Raw genomic sequence first — 27112 nt, 5'->3', positions numbered from 1 at the left:
TTCAGGATATTTAATTTCGTTTTTATTTTAATTCTCTGACATTTCTATTTGTGTTGTTCTTATTTACAGTCTGATTGAGATTTTATAATTTGGAAATTAAATGACTCATTTAGTACAACCTGTTGTCAAGAGTGATTTCTGACCCCCGACCCCTGACCTTGTGATGTCAGTGATGATGTCACCACCCCAGGCCCCACCCCTTTCCCGATCAGGATCAGAACCGGAGCAGATTCTCAGAAACTGGTTTTCATCCAAAGTCCTGAAGAAAGGATAAAGTTTCTCAGTGAATTTATTCCCAGTGAAGGTGTGGAGATGGGACTTGGTGTCCACGTTGTAAAATGAAACTGTCCCAGACTCATAACTGAGATAAACTCCCACCTTCCCGGGGATCTGACCGACAGGGAGACGGGATTCAGGAGAGGAGTTGATATAAAACTGATCATCATCCCACTCAATGGTCCAGAATCCAGTCTCAGGGGTCAGACTGACCCAGCCCTTCCTCTCCACAGACTCTGCGGCTACTCCCAGACTCCAGCCCCGATTCCCCGTCACCTCCACCTCCCAGTAATGTATCCCCGATGTGAATCCCGCTGATCCCAGCACACAGGGCCAGTGTGTAAACCTCTTCCTGGTGTCAGGGAGACTCCTCTGGGTCCCGGTCCGTCTCAAACTCTTCAGATCCTCAGACACCTCGAGCCAGGGATTTGCCGTTTCCACATCCAGGGTCACAGAGACTGGGAGAAAAAACAGAAAATTAGAGACTCACTGGGGATCCGGGGGGGAGGCTCACTGGGGATCTGGGGGGGGGGAGAGACTCACTGAGAATAGGGGGGAGACTCACTGGGGATCGGGGGGGAGACTCACAGGGGATCGGAGGGAGACTCACTGGGGATCGGGGGGAGACTCACTGGGGATCGGGGGAAAGACTCACTGGGGATCGCGGGGAAAGTCACTGGCGATTGGGGGAGACTCACGGGATCGGGGAGAGACTCACTGGGGATCGGGGGATACTCACTGGGGATTGGGGGAGACTCACGGGATCGGGGGAGAGACTCACTGGGGATCGGGGGGTGGGGACTCACTGGGGATTGAGGAGAGACTCACTGGGGATCTGGGGGAGACTCACAGGGGATCGGGGGGAGAGACTCACTGGGGATCGGGGGAGAGACTCACTGGGGATCGGGGGGTCTCACTGGGGATCGGGGGGACACACTGGGGATTGGGGGAGAGACTCACTGGGGATCGGGGAGAAACTCACTGGGGATCGGGGAGAGACTCACGGGATCGGGGGAGAGACTCACTGGGGATCAGGGGGAGACTCACTGGGGATCGGGGGGAGAGACTCACTGGGGATCGGGGGAGAGACTCACTGGGGATCGGGGGGAGAGACTCACTGGGGATCAGGGGAAGATTTCACCATTTTTGATTTGATTTCCTGTTCCTCAACATCAAAATAAGCCGACCTGATGTGTTTGTGTGTGTGTGAGAGAGATCATCAAAATAAACCAATCTCTTCTCAAATTTAGAAGAAGATCTCAACACCGAGTTATTTCCGTTCTGCTCCGGCGAAACAAATATGGCGGATTCTCCGCTTCACGACACCGGAAGTGCGATCGGGCGGAGAATTGGGCGTAATGCACAAATCGAGGTTTGTGCCCGGCACTGATTCCGACGCCAGGCTCCAGTCCCTCCCTGGCGGTGAAATCAAAGTTTCTGCCCTGCAGCGGGCCCATGTAAAACCTCATTTACATAGATTTAAATCTAATCAGCGGATTGGACACAGTATGCTCCGCCCTTCCACGATGCTCCGCCCTCTCAGGCAGAAGTCACGTGGGTGTGAATTAGTGCAAATATTTCCAAACGGGGACTGGGCTCCATGGCTGCTGAGGGGCAGAGAGAGGGTAATAAACTCTCAAAAAGCCTCAATAATTGTCGGACTTCCTGGGGGGGGGGGCTGCCTGGGCCGGGGGGAGTAACAGCAAACCCCACTGGAGGAAACAGGACACGGGCCAGAGAGCCTGTCGCTGACACGGGTTTCGTCACCCACCGGTACCCCTGTCGACAGGGATGGTCGGTGAGGATAGAGCCTCCCCACATCACAGGCCCGGTGCCCCTCACTGATGGGGACAGGGGTGCAGTGCGGACGGCAACATATCGGGCGGAGCGGCTGAGGGGTGGGGGTGGGGTTTGTGGGGACATGTGGAGGGTGGAGCTGAAGTACAACTCAGGGTCACCGTGTAACCTGTTGGATCGGGATGGGTTCAGGAATACTCATCGTGCTAACATGTCTTCTCTGGGGCAGCACGGTGGTCTAGTGGTTAGCACAACCGCCTCGCGGCGCTGAGGTCCCAGGTTCGATCCCGGCTCTGGATCACTGTCCGTGTGGAGTTTGCACATTCTCCCCGTGTCTGCGTGGGTTTCGCCCCCACAACTCAAAAACGTGCAAGCTAGGTGGATTGGCCATGCTAAATTGCCCCTTAATTGGAAAAATGATTGGGTACGCTAAATTTATTTTTTAAAAAATATTTTTTTAAAAAAACATGTCTTCTCTATTCCGCTTTGCGGTGAATGAATTTTGGAGTCCAGCCAGGAATGCTCGCTATCTACCTGGCCACAGCTGCCGTTACGGACACACGGAGGCTGGAGGCACAGGGCCTGCTCAGGGAGGACCCTGCACAAGAGGAGCCGGCCCCAGATGAGCAGGGCCCAGCCGGTGAGGCTCGAGGGCCGTCCGTTCAACAGGCCGAGGAGGAGGTGTGAAGGAGGCGCCGCATCAGGGCACGTGTTTACCATCGGCGCCTGTCCTTCGAGGAGCTGCCGGACCGCCTGTGCCGCCGAAGACATCGGCTAACCAGTGAGACCAGGTGCCACCTGTGCCAGGCAGTGGTGCAGCTGGCACCGCTGGGGTTTGGAGGAGGTCACCCGCTCCCGGTGGTCGTCACGGTGACGGTCGCCCTGAACCTCTCTGTCTCTGGGACTTTCCAGGGGCCGAGCGGGGACCTGTCTGGGATCTCGCAGACATCGGCTCACAGGTACATCCGCGCGGTGACGGATGCCCTATGCACCCGGGCAGCGGACTATATAACCTTCAGTCTGGACCAGGCACACCAGGATGCCCGGGCAGCAGGATTTCCCTCCATCGCTGGCATGCCCCAGGTCCAGGGGGTGATCGATGGTACGCATGTCCCCCTACAAGTACTGGATCATCAGGGGGGCCCTTCATCAATAGGAAGGGTTTCCACTCCCTGAATGTGCAGTTGGTGTGTGACCACCAGCTGTACATCACACACGTCTGCCCCCGATACCCAGGCAACGGGCACGACGCTTACATCCTGGCGCACTCGTCAGTTCCCGGCACCTTCGAGGTGCTCCCTCAGGTGAGGGGTTGGCTCTTTGGCGACGAGGGTTAACCGCTGAGGTCATGGTTAATGACACCAGTCCAGAGGCCCCAGACCGACGCAGGGACCCGTTATAACGAGGCCCATGCAGGACCTGTAGCGTCATTGAGCCCTGTCCCACCTCCCATACCAACCCACCCACTTCCATGTGATGCCCCCTTCCCCATAGCCGCTGACACCTTCCCCGTCCCTCCTCCCTTCACTGCACCTTCCCCGTCCCTCCTCCCTTCACTCCACCTTCCCCGTCCCTCCTCCCTTCACTCCACCTTCCCTGTCACTCCTCCCTTCACTCCACCTTCCCCGTCCCTCCTCCCTTCACTCCACCTTCCCCGTCCCTCCTCCCTTCACTCCACCTTCGCCGTCCCCCTCCCTTCACTCCACCTTCCCCGTCCCTCCTCCCTTCACTCCACCTTCCCCGTCCCTCCTCCCTTCACTCCACCTTCCCAGTCTCTCCTCCGTTCACTCCATCCCACTACCCCAGCTCCCCCTCCATCCCTCCGAGGGCCCTACCAGTATCCCCACAGGGTGTTGGCGCTGGGTTGGCAGTATCAGCGGGTCTTGTCCATGGGACGGAGGATGATGACGACTCGCTGGGAGATGAGCTCTGGATCTCCTCATCGTTTGACACAGTCTGACTCCTGCCTTTAGGATCACATTCCACTGTCCGCCCGGGTCATCCCTGCATGTGTGCCGGCCAATCCATCTCACAGGCCCATATAGCTTGTGGGGAGGGGGTTTCGGGAGATAGTGAGTGGTAACGGCTCACTCACTGGATAAGCTGACATACACGGCGGCCTCACACTTCTGGCCCCGTTTCCTGCCACCTCTCACTGAGGGTGACCCCAGGTTCAAGTGTCCTGGGGCCCTGCCCCCACCATACATCCCAGAAGCTCGATACCTGTCCGGGCTACAGCTGCTTCCTGGGATCGGGCAGCCCTCCAACCGCCCGCTCCCTCGGGAGTCCCTGCCTCCACCTGATGTGCTGCAGCCTGTGTGAAGTGAGCACCAGAAGGTGACCCAGAAGCCTCTTCACTAAAATGCCCCCCGAGGTGATAGTCTCTGCGATGGTGGAGGGTGCAGGTGACAGCAGTGACGAGGAGTCGGTGTCTTCCCCGGACTGGTGCTCCGGGGAGTTCTGGGGATGTGGCTGGGGGTCAGCTATCCCGGACGGCCCGGACTCATCTGATGGTGATCCCGCAAGACAAAAGACAAGAGACACGGTGAGATCTTGGGAAGGAGAGGTCTGTGGGAGAGGGGGTCACTCAGTTGCTGTTGGGACATCAGCTTTGCATTGGGCTCTCACTTGGTTACCACATGCCGACCTCTGTTTCTGAGACGGCCCTTTCCTCTGCCTCGCCCGCGAGCTCCATCGCCTTCTGTTCCCCGGGGGTTTGCACTCTCAGGTCTGGGATGCCCCCGCCGGTTTTCTGCCGCTCCCGGTGATTGTGGGTCACCTTGTCCTCGGGAACACATAAAGGACATGGTGAGACGCATGGAGGTGAGTTCTACGGGAGGTCTGTAGCTGGTGGCATGTGTGTGCCAGGCACCAGGCCAAAGAGGACAATACAGGTGTTGGGGTTTGGTGCAGGGTGGGGTGTGAGGGAGATGCAGGCAGGTGGGTTGTGAGGAGTGAGGGACAGGAGTGATGCCAGGGACACAGAGGTGGTGACTCACCCGAGCTGCCCTCAGGAGATCGTTCATCGTTTTTCGGCCCTGGGCCCCAGTCCTCCTGGTGAGGTTGGCAGCACTGACCATCTCTGCCACCTCCTCCCAGGCCCTGTTGACGATGGTGGGCTTGGGTCTCCTGCCCACCCTGGGGAAGAGGGTGTCCTGCCTCTGCTCCACCACGTCCAGCATGCGATTGGCCACGGACTCAGAAAGTCTGGGGGCAGGTCTCCGTGGAGCCACCTTCTTGGCTGGAATGGGAGTGTTTGGGGAGCGGAGCGTTTATAAACAGCTCCAGCTTGTCAGGCTCTCCAGCGCTAATTCAGGCCCCAGCGAATCAGACACCAGCGGGAATGGGAATTGCTCTAATTCCCGTGGGAAGAGCACTGGCTCATTTGCATGTCCTGACTCGCTTCCTGAATAGCGCCCCCAAGGGAACGGGAAGAGCCGTAATTCAGTCCCCACGACAACACTCAGGGCGCGATCCAATGGCCACGCTGCGCCCGAAAAGCAGCTCACCGCGGCTCAGCGTGGACGATAAAAGCCAGGAGACCCCGCTCTCGGGATCTACCCGGCTCACAACGCCCCGTGACATCTAACGTGATCTCTCGAGACGTTGTGATGTGAATCCAGCCCATTGTGGGCGGGGTCACTTTGCAGAAATTGACATATTAAAGCGAGGCAGCTGGTCTCACTTTAATATGCAGATTCCTCAGTTTCCCGAGGTGTGGGATCAATCTCCCTTCCCCTCGGAGACCTCGGGCGGGCGCCGTTCGGTACTGATTTCCACAAACAGGTACCAGGCAGAACGGCATCGTGGGGGGTCTCCCAGGGGATCAGAGGCCCCCAGGGGCACGCCCACTGGGCAGGGTACCTGTCACGATATGCAGACATGCAGATAATGATATACAGACTGAAGGACCTCAATAAGAATATAATGCGTGAACACTACCCCATCCCAAAGCGGGAGTAACTCACCAGTCAGATGGCACACGCACGTTCTTTCACCAAGTTAGATGCGTCACATGAATTTTGGCAAATCCAGCTGGATGAGTCCAGCAGGAGGCTCTGCACCTTCAACACACCTTTTGGCAGACACTGCTATAACCGCATGCCGTTTGGCATTGTCTCGGCATCAGAGATCTTCCATCGCATCATGGAGCAGATGGTGGAGGGTATTGAAGGGGTTCGTGTGTACGTGGACGACATCATCATATGGTCCACGACCCCTGAAGAGTATGTTTCCCGTCTCCAGCAGGTATTCCGCCGTGTCCATGCCAATGGCCTGAAGCTGAACAGGGCCAAATGTTGCTTTGACATGTCGACACTCAAGTTCCGAGGTGACCAGATCTCTCAGCAGGGCGTGCGCCCGGACACAGACAAGGTCAAGGCCATCAAAGCCATGAAGGTCCCTGAAGACAAGAAGGTGGTGTTGCGCTTCCTGGGCATGGTCAATTTTCTGGGCAAGTTCATCCCAAACATGGCCTCACACACCATGGCCCTACGAAACCTGGTGAAAAAGTCCACTGCCTTTGAGTGGAAGGCAGCCCATCAGGCAGAGTGGTTGGAGCTGAAAGCCAAGCTCACCACTGCACCCGTTTTGCCATTTTTCGACCCAGACAGGGAGACGAAGATCTCGACAGGTATGAGCCAGGATGGCATCGGTACGGTGCTGCTTCAACGCGATGACCCTTCATCCTGGGCACCAGTAGCCTGTGCATCGAGGGCCATGACGCCCACCAAAACAAGGTATGTGCAAATAGAGAAGGAATGCCTGGGTCTTCTCACTGGCAATCTCAAGTTTCACGACTATGTCTACGGCCTGCAGACATTCACTGTCGAGACGGATCATAGGCCTCTGGTCCACATTATCCACAAGGACCTGAACGACATGACGCCTCGGTTGCAACGCACCCTCCTTAAACTCAGAAGGTACGACTTGGCAAGGAGCTCATCATCGCTGATACATTGTCCCGCTCCCTCACATTGCCTAGTGAACCGCTGGAAATCATCCGGCAGATTGAATCACAGGTCCAGCTTTGTGCTAGCACCCTCCCGGCGTCTGATGAGAAGGTGGTTCGTATCCGTGAGGAGACAGCCAAAGACCCCCTCTTGCAGCGTGTCATGCACCACCTCGCCAATGGCTGGCAGAAAGGGCAGTGTCCTCAATTTTACAATGTAAAGGATGACCTGATGGTGATTGATGGTATCATCCTCAAACTGGACCGGATTGTCATTCCACTCAGTCTCCAGAGCTTGGTGCTCTGCCAAATCCATGAGGGACACCTGGGTGTCGAGAAGTGCAGATGCAGAGCCGGACAGGCTGTCTACTGGCCCGGTATTAGCCAGGACATCTTGGACATGGTCCTCAACTGTGCGAACTGTCAACACTTCCAGCCAGCACAGAGCAAGGAGACGCTCCAGCAGCATGAAATCTAGACCTCCCTGTGGTCCAAGGTTGGCATCGACCTCTTTTGTGCGAATGGTCGTGACTACGTTTTGATTATTGACTATTTCTCGAACTACCCTGAAGTCGTGAAGCTCTCAGACCTCACATCTCGGACCATCATCAAGGCCTGTAAGGAGACGTTTTCCCGGCATGGTATCCCACACTGTCATGAGTGACAATGGCCCGTGCTCCAGCAGCCACGAGTGGTCTATGTTGCCAAGTCATACCATTTCAAACATGTAACTTCCAGCCCACACTATCCACAGTCCAATGGGAAGGTGAAAATGGGGTGCACATTGTGAAACAGCTCATCTGCAAGGCCGCGGATTCTGCTTCTGATATCTACCTTGCGCTGCTTGCGTACAGGGCATGTCGCCGGCTCAACTCCCAATGAACAGGGACCTGCGGACGACACTTCCAGCCATACACTTGCCCAACCTGGCTCACCTCCCGGTGCTGCAGAAGGTGCAGCAGCTCCGAAACCAGCAAAAGCAGGGCTATGATGCTCATGCCACTGATTTGCCCGTGTTATCCCCGGCAGACACTGTCAGGATCAAGATACCGGATGGTGGCTGGTCAGCTCCAGCTGTCGTTATTCGACAGGCAGCGCCCCGCTCGTATGTTGTACGTATGGCTGATGGTTCTGTTGTGAGATGAAACAGACGGGCACTGTGCAAAGTTGCCTGCCCGTAACCGCTTTCTTCTCCATTTCCGTCTGTTGTTTTTCCACCTCCTGATACCTCGAACTACGAGGCCAGCAGTCAGGCTTCTATCCCGCCTGTCAAGGCCCCGTCGTCCCCACCACCACCTCTCCGGTGGTCGACAAGGATCAGACGCAAGCCCCAGAGACTGGACTTGTGAACATTTGTTTTGTTTGCTCTGTTCTGTTTTCTCACATTAGACAGCTGTCTTCACATGTAAATACGTTCACATATGCCACCGCTTGTAAAGATGTTAATATATGCCACCACATGTAAGTATGTTCCCATATGCCATAAAAAAAGGGGAGATGTCGCGATATGCAGTATGCAGATAATGATATACAGACAGGCAGCTAATGAACACAGAGAACAGGACATGACCAATGAGCAGGCAGGACACTGAGGGGTGGTATCTCACTGTAAAAGGCACGAGGCACTCACACTCCGCCTCTTTCCACTGATGAACATCTACAGAGTGAGTCAGGGTGTATGTACAGTATCACACCTTCAGCACGTGGCTAAGAGCTAGTCTGGTTCAGTCAGACAGAGTAACCACATTTAGGTTGGCAGAGAGTCAAACTCATAGAGAACTGTGCTAACTGTGCTACTGGTTCAATTAATCAGATTGAACTCACTTCAGGGTCTGGAGTATCTTTTGGTGAAAGCTGCATCCAGTTGCAGCCTGTGTTATCCCAGAGTACATAACACATCAGTACCCTGACACTGCTGGTGCCACCCAGGCACCCTACCACTACCAGCCTGGCATTGCCAAGGTGCCCAGGTGGCACGGCCAACCTGATTCTCCACAGACAAACCTCTACCTTAATCCTCTCCCTGGATGTATAAAAGATATTCATCCAGAGTGAGTGCAATGTTTCCTCAAGACAATTGAGAAAATGGGCTTTGCTGACACTTTCAGGAAATGGATTGCAATCCAGGGCTTGTTCCCCAGGTCCACAGTGAAGACCAGCTGACTCCATCCCCCTCACCACTCCTCCTCCCTCAACAGGCAGACAAAGCCTCATTCCCAGGCTTCCTGTCCTAACCTTGGCCATGGACATGAGTCTGGTCCACAAGGTGGAGATGTATCAGGAGGATGAGGATTGTAGAGGAGGAAAGGTTCAGCTGGGAATGGCGGAGTTTCCACTTGCTGAAGTTTGTAAAGTATCGATGGGTTCTGGAGACAGAGCTGCATCTGAGAGTTCCTGTATTGGTGATGTTTAGGGAGCTGACAGTTTCAGCTGACCAAGCTGAGAATGATTTTTAGAAAGTGGATTAGTTGCATGAATCAGACTTTAATTCCAATCAGGACCATTTTTATCCACATTTCTTTACAACAAAGCCCTTAAACATTCTCTCTGCCGACGGATTCTCCGTTGCGCCGGCAGCGGGTTTCCCGGCGGTGTGGGGTGGCCACAATGGGCAATCCCATTGGCAGGTGGCAGAGACGGAGAATCCCGCTGCCGGTGAGGGCCGCCGCCCAGGAAAAGGGAGCTGGTGGACCGGAGAATCCCGCCCGGTGTCTGTGATATTTATATGGATAATGATTCAAATATAAGATATAAATCAGGACAGAGGGACTTCCGGTGGCGACCATGGAGGAGTAGGTCGCACATTTGACAGCTCCCGCCTGTGACGGACGTTTGGACCTTTTCCCCTGTTTCTTCTGGATATTATTGGATAAATCAGTGAAGAGTGAGACAGGAGAAATCCCCCTCCGGTGTACGGAGAATTGGACCAGAAGTGGCCGTGTGAGAAGACAAAGTCCTATAAGGAAGACGCGAGCAGAGCCAGCAACGCGGGAAAACATGGCGGAGAAGCAGCTGGTGGAGTTTTTTGAAGATTGCTTCACCAAGCTGAAGGAGAACACGCTGGGCCCGATTAAAGCTCCGATTGATCAAGTCGTGCAGAATCAGGACCCACGGGACAGCGATCCAGGAGGTGGAGAAAAAGGTGTCCGAGCACGAGGAATACATAACCGTGCTGGAGACCAAGGTGGGGATGATGAACGACCGCCAGAGAAGAATGCAGGAGAAGCTGGAGGACCTGGAGAACAGGTCCAGGAGGCAGAATCTTAGAATTGTCGGCCTCCCTGAAGGCAGTGAGGGATCGGATGCGAGGGATTATGTGACGGACATGTTGGAGAAGTTGATTGGGGCTGAGGCGTTCCCTCGGCCCCTGGAAGTGGACAGAGCTCACAGAGCCCTCGCGAAGAAGCCCCGAGCGAACGAGCCGCCGAGGGCGATGGTGGTACGCTTTCACCAATTCCTGGACAAGGAACACGTTCTGCGGTGGGCCAAGAAGGAACGGAGCAGCAAGTGGGAGAATTGTGAGCTGTGCGTTTATCAGGGCCTGGGCGCGGATTTGGCCAAGAGGCAAGCTGGATTTAATCGGGCAAAAACGGCCGTCTTTAAGAAGGGGGTGAAGTTTGGGATGCTGTACCCAGCCCGTCTGTGGGTCACACATGAGGAACGGGAATTCTACTTTGAAACACCAGACAAAGTATGGACTTTTATTAAAGAAAAGAGGCTGGAGGTGAATTAAAGAACACTGAAGCCTTGGAGATTACTGTGGTGGTGATTTGTTGTGCTGGGCTGTATCAGTATCAGTAGTGCTGTGTGTAACAAGGGGCTGTTTGGATGGCTAAAGGTAACTTTGTCTTGCAGGGAGCTGGTTAGAGGGGGGTGGTCTCTGGGGTTGGTTCTGTTTTTTGGGTTTTTGTTTCTAAAGTGGCCGTTCCTTCACTGTTTTTTCTGATGTTTGTTTCCTGGGGAATGTGATGCTTTTAATATGTTTGTCCAAGTGGGGGGAGAGGGGAGAGAACAATGGGGAGACAGACTGCTTGGTGCCAGGGGCGGTGCTATCAAGTCAGCATGGGTCAGCTCACTCTCGGAAGCACAGTGGGGGGTGAGCAGGTGTTAAGCTGGAGCTGGACTTGGGGGGTTGGGTTGCTAGTGTTGTTGCGAGGGGGGGAGGGAGGTGGGTGGAGCTGCTTTGCTGACTGGGAGAAACTGTTGCTAAGGGACAAATGGGAGGTTGGGAAAGGCGAATGCCCGAGGACGGGGGGGCTCGAGGAAGCGGAGGGCGCGATCTAGAGGCTGGCCTAAAAAGAGTGATGGCTAGTCAGCAGGGGGAGGGGGAGGGGCGGTAAGCCCCCCGACCAGGCTGACTACATGGAATGTCAGAGGGCTGAATGGGCCGGTCAAGAGGGCTCGCATGTTTGAGGGGGCTGAAGGCGGACATGGCAATGCTACAAGAGACACACCTAAAGGTTACAGACTAGATGATTTAGGTCGTGTGGAGACTTAGGCGGAGCGATGGCAGATGGAGTTTAATCCGGGCAAATGTGAGGTAATGGATTTTGGAAGGTCCAATGCAGTTTGGCTATATCCAGTGAATGGTAGAACCCTCAAGACTATTGAAAGTCAGAGAGATCTAGGTGTAGAGGTCCACAGGTCACTGAAAGAGGCAACACAGGTGGAGAAGGTAGTCAAGAAGGCATACGGCATGCTTGCCTTCATTGGCCGTGGGCATTGAGTATAAAAATTGGCAAGTCATGTTGCAGCTGTATCGAACCTTATTTAGGCCACACTTGGAGTATCATGTCAATTCTGGTCGCCACAGTACCGGAAGTATGTGGAGGCTTTAGAGAGGGTGAAGAAGAGATTTACCAGGATGTTGCCTGGTATGGAGGGCATTAGCTATGAGGAGAGGTTGAATAAACTCGGTTTGTTCTCACTGGAACGACAGAGTTTGAGGGGCAACCTGATCTGAGGTCTACAAAATTATGAGGGGCATAGACAGAGTGGATAGTCAGAGGCATTTTCCCGGGGTAGAGGGGTCAATTACTTGGGGGCATAGGTTTACGGTGCGAGGGGCAAGGTTTAGAGGAGATGTACGAGGCAAGTTTTTTACATGGAGGGTAGTGGGTGCCTGGAACTCGCTGCCGGAGGAGGTGGTGGAAACAGGGACGATAGTGACATTTAAGGGGCATCTTGACAAATACATGAATTGGATGGGAATAGAGGGATACGGACCCAGGAAGTGTAGAAGATTTTAGTTTAAACGGGCAGCATGGTCAGCACAGGCTTGGAGGGCCGAATGGCCTGTTCCTGTGCTGTTCCTGTGCTGTGCTTTTCTTTGTTCTTTGTTCAGACAAGATTGAGAAAGGGGTGGGTAAGCCAAGTATAGGGGCTGCTTTAGCACAGGGCTAAAGAGTTGGCTTTTAAAGCAGACGAAAGCAGGCCAGCAGCACAGTTCAATTCCCGTACCAGCCTCCCTGAACAGGCGCCGGAATGTGGCGACGAGGGGCTTTTAACAGTAACTTCATTTGGAGCTTACTTGTGACAATAAGCGATTTTCATTCATTTCATTTCCACTCAGGGCTGGACTCAAAGACCAGGGGGGTAGCGATCTTGATCAACAAACGAGTGGCATTCGAGGCTGAGAGAATCGTGTCAGACAAGGCGGGGTAGGTACATAATGGTGAGTGGGAAGTTGGAGGGGGTGTGGGTGGTACTTGTGAACATATATGCTCCGAATTGGGACGATGTGGAATTGATGAGGTGGGTGTTTTGTAAGGTCCCAGACTTAGAGTCACATAACTTGATCATGGGAGGAGACTTTAACACAGTCATTGATCCGGAATTGGAGCGGTCAAAATCCAGGAGAGGGAGGAGGCCGGCAAAGGAATTGAAGGGGTTTATGGAGCAGATGGTGGGAGTAGACCCATGGAGGTTTGCACGGCCCAGGGTGAAGGAGTTTTCCTTTTTCTCACATGTCCACAATGTATGCTCTCGCATCGACTTTTTTGTTCAGGGCAGGGCGCTAATACCGGAGGTGGTGGATACTGAGTACTCGGCAATCGCAGTGTCGGATCAAGCCCCGCATTGGGTGGATCTTTTTAAAAAATAAATTTAGAGTATCCAATTCATTTTTCCCAATTAAGGGCAATTTTGCGTGTTCCATCCACCTACCTTGCACATCTTTGGGTTATGGGGGCGAAACCCACGCAAACACGGGGAGAATGTGCAAACTCCACACGGACAGTGACCCAGAGCTGGGATCGAACCTGGGACCTCGGCGCCGTGAGACTGCAGTGCTACCACTGCGCCACCGTGCTGCCCTCATTGGGTGGATCTACAGATTAGTGTGGAGAGAGGGCAATGCCCACTGTGGAGGCTGGATGTGGGGTTGCTAGCGGATGAAGCGATCTGTGGGCGGGTTAACAAGTCCATCCAGAACTACCTGGAAACAAATGATACAGGGGAGGTCTCTGCAGCCACGGTTTGGGAAGCTTTGAAGGCAGTGGTCAGAGGGGAATTAATCTAAATACGGGCCCACAGAGAAAAGGGGGACCAGGCTGAGAAGGACAGGTTAGTGGAGGAGATACTCCAGGTGGACAGGAGATACTCGGAGGCCCCGGACACGGGGCTACTGAGGGAGCGGCGGAGGTTACAGGCGGAGTTTGGGCTGTTGACCACAGGGAAAGCGGTGGAACAGTTGAGGAAGGCAAGGGGGCGATTTATGAGTACGAGGAAAAGGCAAGCAGAATGTTAGCGCACCAGCTCAGGAAAAGGGAGGCGGCCAGGGAGATAGGTAAAGTAAAGAGTAGAGGCAGGAATACTGTCCTGGACCTAGCAGGGGTAAGCGAGGTGTTAAAGGACTTCTAGAGTAAATTATATGAGCCAGAACCCCTGGCTGGGGTGGAGGGGATGAGGCAGTTTTTTGATCAGTTGAGGTTTACGAGGAGAGATGAGGATCTGGTGGAGGGGCTCGGGAGCCCCAATTGAGATTGAGGAATAATCAAGGGGCTGGAGGGCATGCAGTCGGGCAAGGCCCCGGGGCCTGATGCCTACTCGGTGGAATTTTCTAAGAAGTTTTCAGAGATATTGAGCCCACTGCCGGAGAGGACATTAAATGAAGCAAGAGAGAAGGGAGTCCTCCCCCCAACAATGTCGCAGGCCTCGATTTCATTGATCCTGAAACGGGAGGAGGATCTGGAGCAATGCGGGTCATACAGGCCAATTTCTCTACTGAATGTGGATGCCAAACTGCTGGCTAAGATACTGGCCACAAGGATAGAGGACTGTGTCCCGGGGGTGATAAGGGAAGACCAGACGGGATTTGTAAAGGGCAGGCAACTCAAGGCCAATGCTCGAAGGCTTCTGAATGTTATTGTGATGCCCTCGGAAGGAGAGGAGGTGGAGGTGGTGGTAGCGATGGATGGGGAGAAGGCTTTTGATCGGCTGGAGTTGAATTACCTGTGGGAGGCGCTGGGAAAGTTTGGGTTCGGTGAGGGCTTTATTGACTGGGTGCGGTTGCTCCAGGTCTCGCTTTACTCAGATGACCTGCTCATGTATATTTCAGACCCGTTGGAGGGGATGGGGGAAGTGATGCGAATCCTGGGGGAATTTGACAATTTTTCGGGGTATAAATTGAACATGGTGAAAAGCGAGATGTTCGTGATCCAGGCAAGAGGACAGGAGAAGAGACTGGGAGAGCTGCTGCTTAGAATGGTAGGGAGGAGCTTTCGGTATCTGGGAATCCTGGGGGCCCGGGAATGGGAGGCACTGCACAAGTTAAACCTATCCCGGTTGGTAGATCAAATGGAAGGGGACTGTAAGAGATGGGACATGCTCCCGCTATCACTGGCGGGGAGGGTGCAGACCGTGAAAATGACGGTGCTCCTCAGGGAGGGGTCGGCATGGGAGTGGATGGAGGCGGCGTCATGTAAAGATACCAGTTTGGGAGCACTGATAACGGCACCTCTTCCGTTCTGGCCGGCCCGATACTCCACAAGTCCGGTGATGGTGGCGGCTCTGAGAATCTGGGGGCAATGGAGGAGATATAAGAGAGTGGAGGGAGCATCGGTTTGGACCCCGATTTATAATAATCATCGGTTTGTTCCGGGTAGGCTGGGTGGTGGGTTCCGGAGGTGGCAAAGGGCAGGAATTAGAAGGATGGGGAATCTATTTATAGATGGGAGCTTTCCCAGCTTGAAAGCCTTGGAGGATAAATTTGAATTGCCAGCAGGGAATGGGTTTAGGTATTTGCAGGTGTGAGACTTCCTGAGAAAACAGGTGCCGGCCTTTCCGCTGCTGCCGCCATGGGGGATACAGGATAGAGTAGTTTCCAGTACCTGGGTGGGAGAGGGGAATGTCTCAGATATTTACCAGGAGCTTTCGGAGGCGGAGGAAACTCCGGTGGAGGAGCTTAAGGGCAAGTAGGAGGACGAGCTAGGAGGAGAGATAGAGGCGAGTCTATGGGCAGATGCCCTAAGCAGGGTTAATACCTCCTCATCATGTGCCAGGCTCAGCCTGATACAGTTCAAGGTAGTCCACCGGGCACACATGACAGTGGCTAGGATGAGTACGTTTTTCGGGGTAGAGGATAAGTGTGCGAGGTGCGCGGGAAGCCCAGCCAATCATGTCCACATGTTTTGGGCATGCCCGAAGCTTAGAGGGTTTTGGCAGGGTTTCGCTAAGGCAATGTCCACGGTACTAAAAACATGGGTGGTGCCGAGTCCGGAGGTAGCGATCTTTGGAGTGTCGGAAGAGACAGTAGTTCAGGGGGCGAAAGAGGCCGACGTCTTGGCCTTTGCCTCCCTGGTAGCCCGGAGATGGATTTTGTTAATGTGGAGGGACTCGAAGCCCCCGAGTATAGAGACCTGGGTTAGTGACATGGCTGGGTTTCTCAGTCTCGAGAAAATAAAGCTCGCCTTTAGAGGGTCAATGGTCAGGTTCACCCGGAGGTGGCAGCCGTTCGTCGACTTTCTCGGGGAAAATTAAAATGTCAGCAGATGCAGAATTCCAAGCAGGAGGCGGAAGAGAGGGTCGGATTGTGGTTTTATGGTTGGGGTGTGTGAAGATTGGGATGGGGGGAGGTAAATGTTTATTATACCATGTTGATGTTATTGTTGATGTTATTATTATAAAAGTTTTCAAATACATTAATATTTTTTTTTTAAATAAATAAATCAGGACAGAGGAACTTATCTGAGTTTTACCAGGGTTAATGACATCCAGCATTTCTCTCCACACTGGGAACGGTAAAGGGCTGTTGAATTTTCCGATGGACAGGACACCATCTGCTAGTGACAGCTTTTTACCCTCATCGCTAATCCTGTAAATATTAAAGAGTTGATTATAAATTGACCATAAACACTTTGCTGAGTAATTTTACCAACTTGCCCTGAGTTTCAGTAAAGTTCATGTCCTACCTCCTCTTCCCAGATCCTTCCTCCTGAAATAAACAAAACACAAATCTGAGTTGACAGAGACGGACTGTCTATATCCAGAAAGCAGAAATGACCCTCTCATTGTTACAAGCTGCTGAGAATTGTCAATTCCCATTGCTGCAGACATGGAATAGAAAGAGGATGTTCCACAAAGGATATTGAAGCACAGGAGAAAGTATCAAAAAGATTGACAGCAACTGAGAGGCTTCAACTAACAGCAAAGATTGATCAACTTTACTGTAGAAAAGAGAAGAGCTGATAGAGATCTTTCAAATGATGAAAGGGGTCGGGTTTGAGAGATTCAGTGAAGATGTTTCCACTTGTAGAGAATCCAGAAAAAGGGACAGAAATGAAAAATGAAATGAAATGAAAAATGAATATCGCTTATTGTCACGAGTAGGCTTCAATGAAGTTCCGATGAAAAGCCCCTAGTCACCACATTCCGGGAGGCTGGTACGGGAATTGAACCGTGCTGCTGGCCTGCTTGGTCTGCTTTAAAAGCCAGCGATTTAGCCCAGTGAGCTAAACCAGCCCCAACATACTATAGTTACAAATACATCCAATGGGGAGTTCAGGAGAAACTTCTTTCCCGGAGAGTGATGAGAATGTGGAACTCACTATCACACGGGGTGGAATTTACTCCAGTCTGTCACAGCAGTGAGCATGGTGTCCGGACATAGGGGGCTGGATTCTCCGATCCTGCGGCTATCTCTGCAGGATCCACCTGGTCTTATGACCAGAAAGTCGGCGCCACCACCGCACCGATCCTCTGCCCGGTGGGGGGGCTCACAGCCGCGCAGGGTGAAGCCCCCAGCTTTACCTGCGGATCGGGCTGGGGAATGGCTGAGTCCGTGGCCGCGTATGTGCACGGCAGCGGCCTGCAGCAGCCACGCTGGGCAACACGGCGCCGGCTGCCTGCAGACCCGACCTGCCAAAAACTGCTCCCCCGTAATCAGCCTCGCCAGCTCCCACTCCCTGTCATTCTGGAATGCTCCATGTGCCTATCCAATAACCGCTTGAAAGTTCCCAAAATGTCCGACTCCACGATCACAGCAGGTAGTCCATTCCACACCCTAACCACTCTCTGAGTAAAGAACCTACCTCGGACATCCCTCCTATATCTCCCACCCTGAATCTTATAGTTATGCCCCCTTGTAACAGCTACATCCACCCGAGGAAATAGTCTCTGAACGTCCACTTCTATCTATCCTCCTCATCATCTTATAAACCTCTATTAAGTCGCCTCTCATCCTCCTCCGCACCAAAGAGAAAAGCCCGAGCTCCCTCAACCTTTCCTCACAAGACCTATCCTGCAAACCAGGCAGCACGGTAGCATGGTGGTTAGCATAAATGCTTCACAGCTCCAGGGTCCCAGGTTCGAATCCCGGCTGGGTCACTGTCTGTGCGGAGTCTGCACGTCCTCCCCGTGTGTGCGTGGGTTTCCTCCGGGTGCTCCGGTTTCCTCCCACAGTCCAAAGATGTGCGGGTTAGGTGGATTGGCCATGCTAAATTGCCCGTAGTGTCCTAAAAAGTAAGGTTAAGGGGGGGGTTGTTGTGTTACGGGTATAGGGTGGATACGTGGGTTTGAGTAGGGTGATCATGGCTCGGCACAACATCGAGGGCCGAAGGGCCTGTTCTGTGCTGTACTGTTCTATGTTCTATCCTGGTAAATCTCCTTTGCACCCTTTCCAATGCTTCCATATCCTTCCTATAGTGAGGTGACCAGAACTGCACACAATACTCCAAATGTGGTCTCACCAGGGTCATGTACAGTTGCAGTGTAACCTCACGGCTCTTAAACTCAAGCCCCCTGTTAATAAACGCTAACACGCTATAGGCCTTCTTCACGGCTCTATCCACTTGAGTGACAACCTGCAGAGATCTGTGGACATGAACCCCAAGATCTCTCTGATCCTCCACATTCCTCAGAACCCTGCCTTTGACCCTGTAATCCGCATTCAAATTTATTCGACCAAAATGAAAATGAAATGAAATGAAAATCGCTGATTGTCACAAGTAGGCTTCAAATGAAGTTACTGTGAAAAGCCCCTAGTCGCCACATTCCGGCGCCTGTTCGGGGAGGCTGGTACGGGAATTGAACCATGCTACTGGCCTGCCTTGGCCTGCTTTCAAAGCCAGCTCTTTAGCCCTGTGCTAAAGCAGTCCCTATACTTGGCTAACCCACCCCTTTCTCAATCTTGTCTAATCACCTCGCACTTATCAGGGTTAAACTCCATCTGCCATTTTTCGGCCCAGCTCTGCATCCGATCAATGTCTCTTTGCAGCCTACAACAGCCCTCCACCTCATCCACTACTCCACCAATCTTGGTGTCATCAGCAAATTTACTGACCCACCCTTCAGCCCCCTCCTCCAAGTCATTGATAAAAATCACAAATAGCAGAGGACCCAGCACTGATCCCTGTGGTACACCGCTGGTAACTGGTCTCCAGTCTGAAAATTTTCCATCCACCACCATCCTCTGTCTTCTATCTGATAGCCAGTTACTTATCCAATTGGCCAAATTTCCCTCTATCCCACACCTCCTTACTTTCTTCATAAGCCAACCATGGGGAACCTTATCAAACACTTGGAACACTTCCTCAGTGCTTCCCCCCTACCCCCTCCTCTAACCAAAAAAAAAACCAACAACCGCGGTCGTTGGGAAGCGGGAGCGGTCTCCGGATTTTCAGCAGGAGCAGGGGCCTGTCGTGAAGGTGAGTGAGTGCCTTTAAATTTGCTTAACTTTCAGCAGGAGCGGCCTCCGGATTTTCTGCAGAATGTTTGAGGTGAGGGACGCCGTCAGTGTCCCTGCTGATTTCATCTGTGGGAAGTGCACCCATCTCCAGCTCCTCAAAAACCGTGTTAGGGAACTGGAGCTGGAGCTGGATGAACTTCGGATCATTCGGGAGGCAGAGGTGGTCATAGAAAGAAGCTTCGGGGAGGTAGTTACGTCAAAGAATAAAGATAGATGGGTGACGGTGAGAGGGGCTGGGGGAAGCAGTCAGTACAGGGATCCCCTGTGGTCGTTCCCCTTAGTAACAGGTATACCGCTTTGGATACTGTGGGGGGGGTGGACTTACCAGGGGTCAGCCATGGGGTACGGGTCTCTGGCACAGAGTCTGTCCCTGTTGCTCAGAAGGGAAGGGGGTAGAGGAGAAGAACATTAGCATTGGAGACTCCATAGTTAGGGGGATAAATAGGAGATTCTGAGGGAACGAGAGAGACTCCCGGTTGGTGTGTTGCCTTCCAGGTGCCAGGGTCCGCGATGTCTCGGATCGTGTTTTCGGGATCTTTGAGGGGGAGGGGGAGCAGCCCCAAGTCGTGGTCCACATAGGTACCAACGACATAGGTAGGAAAAGGGATAGGGATGCAAGGCAGGAATTCAGGGAACTAGGGTGGAAACAGATCCAGGACAAAGGTATTGGGTGGGATTCTCCCCTACCCGGAGGGGCGGGGGGTCCCAGCATAGCGGAGTGGCGCCAACTGCTCCGGCGTGGGCCTAGTGGTTGGCACCACGCTGATTGGCGCCAAAACCAGCACCAACGGCCTTTGACGGCCGCCGCCCGGGCTGGCCAAAAGGCCTTCGCCGGCTCGCGCATGTGCCGGTGGTGATGTCACTGGCAGCTGCTGCTGACATCACCACCGGCGCATGCGTGCTGGAGGGATTCTCTTCCGCCTCTGCCATGGTGTCGGCCGTGGTGGCGGTGGAAGAGAAAGAGTGGCCCCACGGCACTGGCCCGCCCCGCCGATCGGTGGGCCCCGATCACGGGCCTGGCCACCGTGGGGGCACTCCCCGGGGTCCGATCGCCCCGCGCCCCCCCAGGACACCGGGGGCCCGCTCGCGCCGCCGATCCCGCTGCCACCAGAGGTGGTTCAAACCTCGGCGGCGGGAGAGGCCTCCCAGTGGCGGGACTTCGGGCCATCGCGGGCTGGAGAATCGCCACAGAGGGCTCGCCGCTCGATGTGGCGCGATTCCCGCCACCGCCAATTCCCGGGTGGCGGAGAATTTCTGCCACGGCGGGGGCGGGATTTTCGGCAGCCCCGGCCGATTCGCCGACCCTGCGTGGGGTCGGAGAATTTCGCCCATTATCTCTGGGTTGTTACCCGTGCCACGTGCTAGAGAGTCGAGGAATAGGGAGAGAGAGCAGTTGAAATGTGGCTGCCGGGATGGTGCAGAAGGAAGTTTTCAGATTCCTGGACAATTGGGGCTCATTCTGGGGTAGGTGGGACCTCTACAAACGGATGGTCTACACCTGGACCAGAGGGGTACTAATATCCTGGGGGTGGGGGAGGTTTGCTAATGCTCTTCGGGAGGGTTTAAACTAGTTCAGCAGGGGATTGGGAACCTGAATTGTAGCTCCAGTACACAAGAAGCTGAGAGTAGTGAGGTCATGAGTAAGGTTTCAAAGTTGCAGGAGTGTACCGGCAGGAAGGAAGGTGGTTTAAGTGCATCTACTTCAATGCCAGGAGCATCCGGAATAAGGTGGGTGAGCTTGCGGCATGGGTTAGTACCTGGGACTTCGATGTTGTGGCCATTTCGGAGACATGGATAGAGCAGGGCGAGGAATGGTTGTTGCAGGTGCTGGGGTTTAGATATTTCAGTAAGCTCAGGGAAGGTGGTAAGAGAGGGGGAGGGGTGGCATTGTTAGTCAAGGACAGTATTACGGTGGCTGAGAGGACATTTGATGAGGACTCGAATACTGAGGTAGTATGGGCTGAGTTAAGAAACAGGAAAGGTGAGGTCACCCTGTTAGGGCTTTTCTATCGGCCTCCGAAAAGCTCCAGAGATGTAGAGGAAAGGATTGCAAAGATGATTCTGCAAAGGAGCGAAATTAACAGGGTAGTTGTTCTGGGGCACAATGCAAATGTGGAGCATGTTCAAGGAACAGCTACTGCGTGTCCTTGATACGTATGTACCTGTTAGGCAGGGAGGAAGTGGTCGAGCGAGGGAACCATGGGTTACTAAAGCAGTTGAGACACTTGTCAAGTGGAAGAAGGAGGCTTATGTAAAGATGAGACGTGATGGTTCAGTTAGGGCGCTTGAGAGTTACAAGTTAGCTAGGAAGGCTCTAAAGAGAGAGCTAAGAAGAGCCAGGCAAGGACATGAGAAGTATTTGACAGGTAGGATCAAGGATAACCCTAAAGCTTTCTGCAGATATGTCAGGAATAAAAGAATGACTAAGGTAAGAGTAGGGCCAGTCAAGGACAGTAGTGGGAAGTTGTGCGTGGAGTCCGAGGAGATAGGAGAGGTGCTAAATGAGTATTTTTCGTCTGTATTCACACAGGAAATAGAAAAAGTTGTCGAGGAGAATACTGAGATACAGACTACTAGACTGGAAGGGCTTGAGGTTCATAAGGAGGAGGTGTTAGCGATTCTGGAAAGTGTGAAAATAGATAAGTCTCCTGGGCCGGATGGTGTTTTATCCTAGGATTCTCTGGGAAGCTAGGGAGGAGATTGCTGAGCCTTTGGCTTTGATCTTTAAGTCATCTTTGTCTACAGGAATAGTGCAGAAAACTGGAGGATAGCAAATGTTGTCCCCTTATTCAAGAAAGGGAGTAGAGATAACCCCAGTAACTATAGACCAGTGAGCCTTACTTCTGTTGTGGGAAAAGTCTTGGAAAGGTTTATAAGAGATAGGATGTATAATCATCTAGAAAGGAATAATTTGATTAGAGATAGTCAACATGGTTTTGTGAAGGGTAGGTCGTGCCTCACAAACCTCATTGAGTTCTTCGAGAAAGTGACCAAACAGGTGGATGAGGGTAAAGCAGTTGATGTGGTGTATATGGATTTCAGTAAAGCTTTTGATAAGGTTCCCCATGGTAGGCTATTGCAGAATATACAGAGGCATGGGATTCAGGGTGATTTAGCAGTTTGGATCAGAAATTGGCTAGCTGATAGAAGTCAAAGGGTGGTGGTTGATGGGAAATGTTCTGATTGGTGTCCAGTTACTAGTGGTGTACCACAAGGATCTGTTTTGGGGCTGTTGCTGTTTGTCATTTTTATAAATGACTGGAGGAGGGCGTAGAAGGATGGGTGAGTAAATTTGCAGATGACACTAAAGTTGGTGGAGCTTGGCTGACAGGTGGCAAATGGAGTTTAATGCAGAAAAGTGTGAGGTGATTCATTTTGGAAGGAATAACAGGAAGACAGAGTACTGGGCTAATGGTAAGATTCTTGGTAGTGTGGACGAGCAGAGAGATCTCGGTGTCCATGTCCATAGATCCCTGAAAGTTGCCACCCAGGTTGAGAGGGTTGTTAAGGAGGCGTACGGTGTGTTAGCTTTTATTGGTAGAGGAATTGAGTTTCGGGGCCATGAGTTCATGTTGCAGTTGTACAAAACTCTGGTGCGGCCGCATTTGGAGTATTGCGTGCAGTTCTGGTTGCCACATTATAGGAAGGATGTGGAAGCATTGGAAAGGGTACAGAGGAGATTTACAAGGATGTTGCCTGGTATGGAGGGAAGATCTTATTAGGAAAGGCTGAAGGACTTGAGGCTGTTTTCATTAGAGAGAAGAAGGTTAAGAGGTGACTTAATTGAGGCATACAAGATGATCAGAGGATTAGATAGGGTGGACATTGAGAGCCTTTTTCCTCGGATGGTGATGTCCAACACGAGGGGACATAGCTTTAAATTGAGGAGAGATAGATATAGGACAGATGTCAGAGGTAGGTAAGGGTGTGGAATGCCCTGCCTGCAACAGTAGTGGACTCGCCAACACTAAACGCATTCAAACGCATTGGATAGGCATATGGACTATAAGGGAATAGTGTAGAGGGACTTTAGAGGGGTTTCACAGGACGGCGCAACATCGAGGGCCGAAGGGCCTGTACTGTGCTGTAATGTTCTATGTTCAAACGCCTTACTAAAATCCATGTATACGCCATCAACTGCCCTTTCTTCAACTACACACTTAGTTACCTCCTCAAAGAGTTCAATCAAATTTGTGAGGCAAGACTTACCCTTCATGAATCCATGTTGACTATCCCGGATTAAGCTGCATCTTTCCAAATGGTCATAAATCCTATCCTTCAGGACCTTTTCCATTAACTTATCGACCACCTAAGTAAGACTAACCGGCCTATAATTACCAGGGTCATTCCTATTCCCTTTCTTGAACAGAGGAACAACATTCGCCACTCTCCAGTCCTCTAGCATTATCCCGTGGACAGTGAGGACCCAAAGATCAAAGCCAAAGGCTCTGCAATCTCATCCCTTGCCTCCCAAAGAATCCTTGGATATATCCCATCTGGCCCAGGGGACTTGTCGACCCTAAGGTTTTTCAAAATTGCTAATACATCCTTCCTCAGACAGTCTACCTCCTCCAGCCTACCCGCCTGTATCACACTCTCATCCTCAAAAACATGGCCCCTCTCCTTGGTGAACACTGAAGAAAAGTATTCATTGAATGCCTCTCCTATTTCTTCCGACTCCATGCACAAGTTCCCACTACTGTCCTTGACCGGCCCTAACCTCAGCCTGGTCATTCTTTTATTTCTCACATAAGAGTAAAAAGCCTTGGGATTTTCCTTGATCCGACCCGCCAAGGACTTCTCATGCCCCCTCCTAGCTCTCCTTAGCCCTTTTTTTTAGCTCATTCCTTGCCACCTTGTAACCGACCCAACTGACCCTTGTTTTCTCATTGTGGTAGTCACCACTGTTGTATTATATTGTATATACTGGTATTACGGTAAGGCCCCTGTACTACAGGTACGGGGGTAGATCCCTGCCTGCTGGCTCCGCCCAGTAGGCGGAGTATAAATGTGTGTGCTCTCCGAACAGCAGCCATTTCGCCAGCTGCTGTAGGAGGCCACACATCTCTGTGTAATAAAGCCTCAATTACTCTCTACTCCCGTCTCGTCGTAATTTATAGTGCATCACTCATCCTTACATACGCTTTCTTTTTCCTCTTGACAAGACATTCAACCTCTTTTGTGAACCATGGTTCCCTCACACGGCCATTTCCTCCCTGCCTGACAGGGACACACCTATCAAGGAAACGCAGTATTTGTTCCTTGAACAAGCTCCACTTTTCATTTGTGCCTTTCCCTGACAGTTTCTGTTCCCATCTTATGCTCCCTAATTCTTGCCTAATCACATCATAATTACCCCTCCCCCAATTATAAACCTTGCCCTGCCGTATGGCCCTATCCCTCTCCATTGCAATAGTGGAAGACACCAAATTGTGGTCACTATCTCCAAAGTGCTCTCCCACAAACAAATCTAACACTTGGCCTGGTTCATTACCCAGTACCAAATCCAATGTGGCCCCCGCTCTTGTCGGCCTATCCACATATTGTGTCAGGAAACCCTCCTGCACACACTGTACAAAAACTGCCCCATCATAACTGTTCGACTTATAGAGGTTCCAATCAATATTTGGAAAGTTAAAGTCACCCATGACAACTACCCTGAGACCTCCACACCTATCCATAATCTGTTTTGCAATTTCTTCCTCCACATCCCTATTACTATTTGGGGGCCTATAGAAAACTCCTAACAATGTGACCGCTCCTTTCCTATTTCTAACTTCGGCCCATATTACCTCAGTAGGCAGATCCCCTTCGAACTGCCTTTCTGCAGCCATTAAACTATCCTTGATTAACAATGCTACTCCTCCACCTCTTTTACCACCTTCCCTGCTCTTACTGAAACATCTATATCCCAGAACTTCCAACAACCATTCCTGTCCCTGTTCTAACCATGTCTCCATAATGGCCACAACATCGTAGTCCCAAGTACCAATCCACGCTCCAAGTTCACCGACCCTCAACAGTATCCAAAACGGTATACTTGTTACTGAGGGGAACGACCACAGAGGATCCCTGCACTGACTGCTTCCTCCCAGCCCCTCTCACCATCACCTATATATCTTGATTCTTCGGAGTAACTACATTCCTGAAGCTACTATCTATGACCACCTCTGCCTCCCGAATGATCCGAAGTTCATCCAGATCCAGCTCCAGTTCCCTAATGCAGTTTCTGAGGAGCTGGATATGGCTGCACTTCCCACAGGTGAAATCAGCAGGGACACTGACGGCGTCCCTCACCTCAAACATTCTGCAGGAGGAACATTGCACTGTCTTCCCTGCCATCCCCCCTAGATAACTTTTTAAAATAATATTTATTGTTACAAGTAGGCCTACATTAACACCGCAATGAAGTTACTATGAAAAGCCGCTTGGTGCCACATTCCATCGCCCCTTCAGGTAAACTGAGGGAGAATTCAGAATGTCCAATTCACCTAACAGCACGTCTTTCAGGACTTGTGGGAAGTAACCGGAGGACACCGAAGAAACCCACGCAGACACAGGGAGAACGTGCAGACTCCGGACAGACGGTGACCCAAGTCAGGAATCCAACCTGGGACCCTGGCGCTGTGAAGCAACAGTGCTAACCACCGTGCAAACCACTGTGCCACCCTATGTTTTTTTATTAAATCCTCGAGTCAAGACCATCAGTCAGAGGAAACGGGAGCGTGAATCTCTTACAGTCCCTCAATCAGGTACACAGTGCAACTGAACAAGGGCATTCCCGCTACATCCTCAATCCCACCACCTCTCCCTCACCCCCTCCCAGAATCCCACCAGTAATCCCAACAGGGTTTGATTTTCAGGCTTCCCGTATTGTGAGACCCCTGCTCATTGCTGGGGGAATACCAGTGACAGCAGGATGAGAACATTAATTGCCCTGTTAAGGGGCTGAATTGGTTACAGGAAGGCTGTCCCACAAGACTTACCACCACGGACTTAATCTGTGTAGAGATGGAAAGACAACAGAAACTCCACACAGTGTCATTCCCCATGTCCCCTTCCACTCACCCCACACCCTGACTAAATGTACCCTGGGGGGGACAGCATTTAATTCCACCCACCCAGGGAAAGGCAGGGATACATTTAAGGAGAAGCTGGATAAACACATGAGGGAGAAAGGAACAGAAGGATATATTGACAGGGAAATGAAGTAGGATGGGAGGAGGCTCGTGTGGATCATGTTGTGACTGTGAACTTTCACTGAACTAAACTGAAATATAATCCCTCACCTTCAGAAATCTCACTCCGTCTTTTTGTTCCAACTGTTTCTCCAACCTTGAGAGTTTCTCCTGAATAGATTTAAATTCTCCTGAATTTCACAAAGATTTTCCTCCATTGTTTTTAGAATTTGTTTCCTCTTCTTCCCTGAGATCTCGGATTAAACGCTGCTCTTTCTCAGTGAGAATCTGGTGCATTTTAGTGAACTCGGATGTGATGTGGCTCTGCAGACTGACCGACTGTTTCTATAAGAAGAAACATTAAAAATAATATGTTTCTGTCATAAAACAACAAAATAATGAATTAAATTTGGAAGCTCAGCACAGGGAGACTTTACCCTAATTTGGGAAATCTTCTGTTTCTGCTGCTGCTCCATTTCTAGAACCGTCGATTTCTTCTGTGTGAGAGAATCTAAGGAAGATTTCACCCCATCCTGGGATTGGGAGAGAAAATCAGAAAATAAAAGTGTTAGACCCTGAAAATGTGATCAAATAATCAGTGGATCAAATCTGTTTCCTTTTACCTTGTAGATTTCAACAGCTTCTTTAATCGGGATGAAGCGGTGTTCTCTGTGTTCCTGTGAAACTACACAATTCACACAGATCAATTTCTTGTCAATTTCACAA

The 27112-nt window shown here is 51.9% G+C and overlaps 1 protein-coding gene across 1 annotated transcript; it reads right to left on the bottom strand.

Moving 5' to 3' along the window:
- LOC119975847 (E3 ubiquitin-protein ligase TRIM39-like) lies at positions 1–26582 on the bottom strand. The gene is made up of 4 exons (XM_038815728.1): positions 26498–26582; positions 16435–16457; positions 16222–16337; positions 1–734 (listed from the first exon to the last, which is right to left on the bottom strand). The coding sequence occupies exons 3-4, from the start codon at positions 16241–16243 to the stop codon at positions 106–108; spliced, it is 651 nt and encodes a 216-aa protein (XP_038671656.1). The 5' UTR covers positions 16244–16337; positions 16435–16457; positions 26498–26582; the 3' UTR covers positions 1–105.
- Between the last annotated feature and the right edge of the window lie 530 nt (positions 26583–27112).

This window comes from Scyliorhinus canicula, chromosome 13 (genome assembly GCF_902713615.1).
Source record: "Scyliorhinus canicula chromosome 13, sScyCan1.1, whole genome shotgun sequence".
NCBI classification, from domain to species: domain Eukaryota; kingdom Metazoa; phylum Chordata; class Chondrichthyes; order Carcharhiniformes; family Scyliorhinidae; genus Scyliorhinus; species Scyliorhinus canicula.
The sequence above is the reverse complement of the archived record's forward strand: the minus strand, read 5'-3'. Positions and strand labels throughout refer to the sequence as shown.

Bases quoted from the DNA above. Each gene is read 5' to 3' on its own strand.
- LOC119975847 (XM_038815728.1), bottom strand. From the start codon at position 16,243: ATGCTGGATGTCATTAACCCTG. The intron at 735-16,221 runs GTAAAACTCAGA...TTTTTCTCCCAG, and splicing joins GCTGGATGTCATTAACCCTG to TCTCTGTGACCCTGGATGTG.